This window comes from Homalodisca vitripennis, chromosome 3, assembly GCF_021130785.1.
Source record: "Homalodisca vitripennis isolate AUS2020 chromosome 3, UT_GWSS_2.1, whole genome shotgun sequence".
Taxonomy (NCBI): domain Eukaryota; kingdom Metazoa; phylum Arthropoda; class Insecta; order Hemiptera; family Cicadellidae; genus Homalodisca; species Homalodisca vitripennis.
This window is the reverse complement of record NC_060209.1, coordinates 175213088-175221500: the sequence shown is the minus strand read 5'-3', so window position 1 is coordinate 175221500 and position 8413 is coordinate 175213088. Positions and strand designations below refer to the sequence as shown.

The window sequence follows — 8413 nt, the reverse complement described above, 5'->3', positions numbered from 1 at the left end:
TTACCAGTTTTCCCCGAATGAATACCCAGATTATAAAGCATGATTTGTCGTTTATAGTAAATGACATTTGTCGGCAGACGAGGTAATGGTAGGGTTTTTTGAAGATCAAAAGACAGCGTTTGTTTTGATTCAACAGTTTTTTGCCGTTAGTAAGTCGTCCTTGAACTGAGCTCTTACTTCTTCGACTAATTTCAGATGAGCCTCATGTTTTATTTTAATTTCATCTCTCTCTATATCACTGGTAGTTGAATTTTCCAGGGCATGTAGTGTGTCACAGGTACTGCAGGTGTCTTTCTGAAGTGGTTTCCGTTTTAGGTTAAAATCTGCATAAAATATTTGATTATATTTTTGATTGGGACACAGGATGCTCTACTTCAGCCTTGTACAAACTGTACATACGTGGCAATGTCATATCAGGGGGTAACCAGCATGATTCTGTTGTCGTTCTACAGTAGTGGGACTTGTATGCTGGAATTCTTTTAATGTGGTTTCGGACTTCTTCAATCCGTTTGTCTTCAATCTTGTTACTGCCACCACATTTCCCCCTTTCATCTTTCACATTATCGTTTTTAAGCTTTTTAAGAGCTGTATTAATTCTTTTTGTGGACACTCTTAAGGTTTGTACGTACATATTCCTGCAAATAACAGTATTGTTAATTGTATATTTCCTTGTAAACTGTCTTTTAGATAGTTGTACTGTTGGTCTTTTTGTTTTTTCTTCCTGTACTGATGCACAAATAAACATGTTTTGGGCATTATAGTCCCCCAAATCATAAAATTTCTTAAAAGTGCTTTTTCTTACTTCAAGTGACACTTTCTCATTACACTTGCAAGCACAATGAAAATCCCTGAAGTTTTTAGGGTACACAACTTTTCCTGTTTGAGAAATGTATTTTTTATTACTATTTTTCCTTTTTTTTCTGATATCTCTAGATTGATGTGCATACTTTCTCTTCCTACCTTTCTTTGGTCTTCCTGAACTGTCAATTTCTTCAAAATCAGAACCACTAGAAGAGCTATCATCTGTTATGCTAGGCGTTTCGTCTACTACTTCTGCTCTGTTGTTATCAATCTGGGGTTCAGCAATTACTTCGACTACTTGATCCTCAATGTTCGGTTCTTCAGTATTTAGTTCACCAACATTAATTAAATTATTTTGATTTCCAGTAATTAGTGGGTCATCATCTTGCATACTCTGAAAAAAAAAACAGATTATTAGCTTCAGGGTCATAATAGGCAGTTTGCTAGTCTAATGGTTAGTGTCTTGGACTTAAGTTTAAGAGATCATGGATTTAATTACTTGGATGCTCAATCACATGCTGGGAGAATGAATGAGTTTTCTTTAAACACATTTCAGTAAAACTTGAGTAAAAATATTACTTGGGTATAAAGTATACTTTAATAAATATTCATTTTCAACCATTTATTTTAGACATAACATCTTTAAAATAAAAATCTTTAGTTGAGTTAGTAGTACAGCCGACTGATTTTCTGGTTATGATCTATTCATAAAATACAACATTGACAGTACCATAGCCTAAGAGCCGGAGCAAAGATATGTTACAAACGATCAATAATTTTAAGACATTAAGAGATCTCTACCAGATAACTGGAAGATTTTTTACGGACCTGAAAAGAATTTATGTATGTTAAAATTTGTATTCCTTTTTCTTACCTCATGCTCTTCCATTTCCAGATGAGGAACAATATGAAAAGAGTTAAGATCATCTGGTGCATGGTTAGTTCCATTTTCTACCATCATTCTTCCAATATTATCTGTAATTTCAATAGCACCAGATAATTGAACACTATCACCATCATCTAATATTGAATCTGTTAGACTAGGTTCTTGTGATTTGCTGGTATCAAATGAAATATTTGGAAAGTCGTACACAATTTCCATTTTTGAAATATCCAGGTAGCTTGTATCCTAGAACAGAACATAAAGTTGTAAATTGAAGTAGTTCAGATTAAAAGAAGTATTTTGTCATTTTTGGCATAATTTCTAAATAAGATAGTCATGAACATGAATAGTAGCTTACCAATCCTAATTATAATAATATAACCTAACAGCTTTGCACGCTGACAATCGAAAAAATTAGCAAATAGGCGATATTTTGAAACCTTTTATTTAGTATTTAATTTAGGCCTAGTATTGAACTAAAAAATCCAATACCAAACAAAAAGTTTGGTAACTATGCAGCAGTTGGTACTTGTGGAAAAATATATATTTTTAAACATTTTTCCATGTAAAATTACTTGCTGAACACGATTATAATGGTCTTTTTTGTCGGAAACGCTGTTAAATTCACTTAAATGCTACTTAAAGTACAGATTTCAATGATTGTAATCTGCTGCCTTGGAACATTTAACGACTTTTCCGACAAAAAAGACCGTCATATTCATGTTCAGCAAGTAATTTTACATGGAAATTAGTAAAAAATATTGATTTTTCCACAAGTACCAACTGCTGCATATATACCAAAAGTTCATAAATAAAGGCTAGGCCAGTTTTTGGTACGTAATACTGCAAGTAATGTGTAGAAAAAATCTTTCTGCCATTAACACCACTACCCTAAACTTTTGCCAGTTTGTTAGCTATTGTTATAGGCTAGGTTATGTTCGAAATAAATTTGTATCTGTCCTTCAGATAAGTTTATACCAAATCTAAACTTACCAAATCAGGCATGTTATTTTCCAACATTTCATTGAGATCTACACCGTTTTCTCCTTCATTCTGTGTAGGTTTATGTGATATAGGACTATCATTGCAGACATAGCTATGCTCTTGTTGTATATTTGTCGACTCCTGAAACAAAGGCAATTAATTATTTATTTTACTGGAAAATATTAATTTCATCTTATTTTAATGTATATTTATTATTATTACAATATTTCATTATAAATATAAGTAATTATTAGTCAAGGCTCAAAAACCTATTATTTAACCTAAAAATTATGTGCTTACCTGATCAGTTTCCAATAACGTAGGCTCATGATCTGGTTCAGAAGAATCAGGGGTTTGAACTTTTGCCATTTCCATAATTAACAAAGTTCTTCTCTTTATATCCATTTTGTAACACTTAGACACAATACAGACATAAAACAATCATTTATGTTACTCTATTATTATTGTATTGCAAGCAGGTTTATCTAACTTCAAACTTGGTTCCTGTATGCAAAACAGCTGATCAAGATGAAGACTACACAACAAAGAGAATCAAGTTGGTTGGTTCTGTTATGCATATTACAAAACCAGTCTCTGAATTTTGAAACAAAGAACCAAGCCACTTGGTTCCCTTATTCATAATATTGAATCCGACATACAGCATTTGATGTTTTTTCATGATTTTTTTTTTGCATTTGTAGTTTCAAAGCCAGTTAAAGTAAAAAAATCAGGGTATAAATTCTTTCAAGCTCTTCAAGATGGCGGTGATATCTCAATTTCCCAAAAATTGTTGGTTGGTTCCATTATGCATATATAGGTCCATTTCAGAGTATATGTAATTGGGATTAAAGAGAGCAACTGTCGGTTACTGAAAATAAGTGTCAACTAAAACAATGACTATTTTTCCATATGTACAATAACTTAGCTTTATTGATTTTATGTTCATTGTGTGCTTACACAGTTGGATAGTATGATGTATCTTGATCGAAGGTCTGTGAGTTATAAGAGGGCGCAGGTTTTGGTAGATAATGTTGGGACAGGTAAAGAGGGATAGTCCATAGGTGTCCGTGTTTGTGTGTGTTTTTAAACCTCCTATATTGGTAACGATATATTTGGCCTCTTATATAATGATGATATAAGATAGCATTGTCATGTGAATCAATGTCCTACTTGTTGCTTATTTGTACTATGATGTTTGATTAAACTACGTACAAATTACCTAAATAATTAACCATAAAAATTAGCAGAATAAGGCTTAACAGGGGACCAGACTCTCCTTTAAAAAAGTATAATAGTATAATTTTCATGATATACAAAGTAGGTTTTTCTCTGAAGAATATATTTAGTTTACATTGCATGTTATAAAAATAATGTGGAGATATGGAAAGGTAGTCCATTACTTTCTACTCTGTAGAAATATTTTTTATTCTTTAGCTCAAGTGAAATCACATTTTGAGGGAAAGTAAATAATTATATGGCTTTACATGACATAATCTATTTTCATCACATTACCATTTATTGTGAGCCATTTCTGAAAGAATACATGTCTAAATAAAACCTTAACCACTAAAGCTAACAAGCCACTTCAAGTGGCTTTCAGAATTTTATTAAATTCTCCCCAGGATTTTTTAAGAGGCCAGTGGTTCTCACAAGATATGTTAACATGGCTGTGATTATCTTGTCATGGCTTTCTTAATTACGAGGGAGGCTTGTGGGTTTTATGGAACACTATATACACAAGTAATTTTGGAATGTTAGGAAATTATCTTTCTATAATGAAATCAAAATAATTATTTACTAAACAAACAATAGCAAGAACAATACAATACTGATATTGAAATAAATAATCAAAATATACCTTATTTTCACAGAAGTCTGTTTTTAAACAAACTTTTCCAAACTAAAAGAAAGAAAATCATACCAAATCAGCCTTTTTCTGTACTTCCAATAACGTTTAATGCATATTTATATGTACATAATTGAATATTACTTATAAGGGTTATGAGTAAAAACTTTTGATTACTTGACTTTACATTTTTATTATTATAAGCAGGGTATAAAAATGTGCTAATTCATTTTTTAGGAGAAACATTTCTTAAAAATGTTAAAAATTAATAAATATAACTTTATTAGTCTTCGAAAAAATAAATTAATAAACATATTCGAAATCCTACACTTTTGATATTAAAATCACAATAAAGCTTGTTGAGGGAGGATGACAGGATGTTATATGTATACAAGACAGTCTATAGTTTACATCACCCTAACATCCTAAAACGTTGTTTCTAAATCTGTTTCTACTTAACCACACAGAGCCAGAGCCCAGATTGTGTATATTTTATCATAGAATCTACCAACTTAAAGAACTTTTATTAGTAATTAAAATTATTAGATTATTGGAAAAGAGTTTGATCAGATTTTTCTCTTTGGCAAATAGCGAACAACTTTTCAATATTCTGGTTTACAAATTTAGTCTAGACGCACTGAGATCAGCTGGGGCTAAACATACTAGAGAGACATATTAAAAAAAGTTCAGGGTCTAAAAATCAATATTAATTAGTGTTTCTTGTTGTTACTAGCTTCAATACATTTTCACTACATTTACATAGAAAGTTGAATTGCCTAGTAATGTGACCTTTCAACTTCCTTATCTTCTTCAATGTAATGCATTGCATACAGGCCACATGAATCGAAATTTTCAAATCTCTCACACTGCACGTCTTTGGAATCTTCACCGACTAGATTGGATGAAGAGGGACCTTTTGTTTGTGACCTTTCAACTTCCTCAACTTCTTCGATGTAAGCCATTGCATACAGGCCACATGAATCGAATGTTTCACACTGCACGTCTTTGGAATCTTCACCGACTAGATTGGATGAAGAGGGACCTTTTGTTTCTGACCTGTAAGAAACATGTTTACTCATTACTTCTAGTGAAATCAACATTACAGTGGAACAAATATTTATATAAATGATTCTATTCTTTGTTGGTCACATAACCGGCCACTTTAGGTATAAAATCATGTTTGATGCTACATTAACCAAAATCTTTTTCAAATATTGAAAATGAACCAATATAAGTGTATTAGGCTTGGAAAAGTAAACTAATAAAAATACCCCTCAATATCTCAGAATTTTGATATTAAATTCCCAATAAAGGTGGTTGAGGGAGGATCACAGGGAGTCATTTGTATATAAGACAGTCAGTTGTTTACATCACCCTAAAATCCCAAAACATTGTCTCTTAATCTGTTCCTGCTCTGTACTCTGCAGACAATGCCATTAGCAAAAAGCTGTAGGTTTTCTTATTGAATACGATGTGTGTTCAAATAGTATCTATCCTTATTTTTTCAAGGAAACAGGGTTTTTCCAGACATTTGCCATCGTTCAGTGATACAACATAATCAGTAATACTACGTTTTGAGATCTGCAATCTGATTTCTTCAGGTAACTTACTAAACTAGGTTAAAGTAAACAAAACATACCAGTGTGTTGTGACACGCATAAATCAGGAACCACAACAGCCATGTTGTGTGTCTATTCCATGCACACTAACTCTAAAAAATGCAAATAATACAAACTATACTCTAATTATTAAAACTTCACAGCATCCAGCAAATATAATAACAACAGCATTCATTGTTGGGACTGCTGTTTCGTTTCTGGGGTGTCGTACAGAACCCATGTCTCATCTCCTGTCTCGATTTTGATCAAACAATCTTCGCCATCAGCTTCATAAGGGTTCAGAAAAGACGGTTGCTGACGCCATTCGCCGAGCTTTGTGGTCATCAGACAACATCTTCGGCACCAATCGCGCACAAAGTGTTTTGTAGCCTAACTTGTCAGTTACGATAGAGTCTAGGGCTGACCTTGAAATCTCAGGAACCTGATTGGATAGCTCCGTAATCGTAAAAACTCCCAAAATACTAACAAAAGCTTTTTTGCATACTGGAATGCTGTCTAAAATTTCAAAATCTTGCACGAAATACTTCGTAGAATATGAGCGAGTTTCTTTATCCCCAGTTTTCTGTCGTCGCCTTTTAACTGCGAAATTTTGACGATGATTCATTATAAAGTTGTCTTATGCCGACATTACTTTAACCCTGTAAAAAGCTTTGTGGAAATCCCTGATCTGTTCCATGCAAAGTGAACAACATCGGTATGACTTAGTATTGTGCTTGCAGGTTGGATACACCGGCATGCTTTTTGCAGAGTACCTAAAAATGGGAAAATAAGTTTTAATAAACTGCAAAAAATAAAAAGGATTGTATTTCGGAGGCAGTGTTTGTGTGTTAAATATATTTTTTAAATTGTGAAACTATGTACCGTACGCCTATATCATCACAATAAACTGAGTTAACATAAAATTAACAACTTATGCGGCAAGCTGTGAAATAAAAGGAATGTTTAGTATTACTATAAAACATTCAAGATATAAGTTGTTAAAAAACCTAATGAGGAAAATTACAGTATCTTAATATAACTTCAAATCTACTAACCTCATCTGTTTTGCTATATTAGCTCTCCACTTTGATTCTTGGCGAATCCTCTTCCTAGCTTTACTAGAAGAAACAACAGAAGCTGTTGATCCAAAAGAATCATCCATTTTCCTTTATTGCTTTATAATAATAACTTAATATTATTACATTAAAAATATATACTACCAAGAACTTCACAGTGTAACATTCACATGTAGCAAACGAAATAAACAAAGTAAGTAGGGGGGGAGGTCATCACCTGATCATATTTCAAAGCATCTGATTGGCCGGTTTGGATATACCTTCATATGATTCTTACTGAATGTATATACCTTAATTTGATTCTAATAACTGTTTTCTAGGCTTAAAATCAGTAGAATTTAATTTTTTTTTTTTTTAATTTTTACAGTTTAACCTCCTGAGTCCAGAGTGCCTAAAAAAGGTACTTGTATTGACTTTAACACAGACCTGAAACCTTTTAAATATTATAATGTATTAAGACCGTAGTGCCTTTTTTAGCCAACGACCCTTAAGACCTGAAGTTTTTTTTTAAGTTTTTTCATGTTTAAAAGTTATTAATAGATTCAAAATAATTCAAGTATTTTAGAAAAAATTCTAAAAAAAATAATTTTGAATGTTTTACTAGTTTTTTAAATGTCCTTTAAAAAGGCACTCAGGTCTCAATTTAGCAATGGTTTTTAAATGAAGGTACACTAACTTTTATTTACAACTAATATTCTACAATTGAATGTTGTATTGTCCTTTACTAGTGTTTACTGCTTATTTGCTAGCTTATTTTTTGTGATAGTTCAGAAAACAATTCCTATTTGCTGTCAAACAGAGGTGAACACCGCATCGAATACAAAATATGGTGGATTTCTTTTTACAGTTTTTAGCTGCACATCTTTTCTGGCATCATTTAGTGACGTCAGGAAGATGTAAGGCACCTTGAGTCCTTTCTTGCAATGTAGGGTCTTCACTTGATCGTCGATCACCAGACTTTTTGACATTTTCATTATCGCCATTCTGCAGTTGATCTGTAAGTGGCACACGGTTTTCTTCTATCAAAGATATACCCAGTTCTAGCTTGAAAACTTCTAAATTGTGGTATATTTTTCGCTGGTATATTGATCTGCTTTTTGATCTCTCGGTATTGCAACCAGGAGTTACTCAGTGCGAGATCAAAAACGTGTAGCATTGTCCTTACCGTCCACTTCTTTGTTCGTGCACGAGAAGGACAGTAGGATATCATGCGATCTGCTTGGTC

The 8413-nt window shown here is 32.6% G+C and overlaps 1 protein-coding gene across 1 annotated transcript; it reads right to left on the bottom strand.

Annotated features, from left to right (window-relative positions):
* Positions 1-340: 340 nt before the first annotated feature.
* Positions 341-3482, bottom strand: LOC124358482. Its single transcript, XM_046810776.1, has 4 exons — positions 2969-3482; positions 2678-2809; positions 1676-1930; positions 341-1195 (listed from the first exon to the last, which is right to left on the bottom strand). Exons 1-4 carry the CDS (start codon positions 3071-3073, stop codon positions 341-343), a joined length of 1347 nt encoding a protein of 448 aa, XP_046666732.1. The 5' UTR covers positions 3074-3482.
* Between the last annotated feature and the right edge of the window lie 4931 nt (positions 3483-8413).

What these genes read in the sequence shown, in the direction of transcription:
- LOC124358482 (XM_046810776.1), bottom strand. Translation starts at nt 3,073, where the DNA reads ATGGATATAAAGAGAAGAACTTTGTTAATTATGGAAATGGCAAAAGTT. An exon ending in AAAATAACATGCCTGATTTG is followed by an intron (nt 1,931 to 2,677) that starts GTAAGTTTAGAT and finishes GTTCTGTTCTAG; the next exon opens with GATACAAGCTACCTGGATAT. An exon ending in TGGAAATGGAAGAGCATGAG is followed by an intron (nt 1,196 to 1,675) that starts GTAAGAAAAAGG and finishes TTTTTTTTTCAG; the next exon opens with AGTATGCAAGATGATGACCC.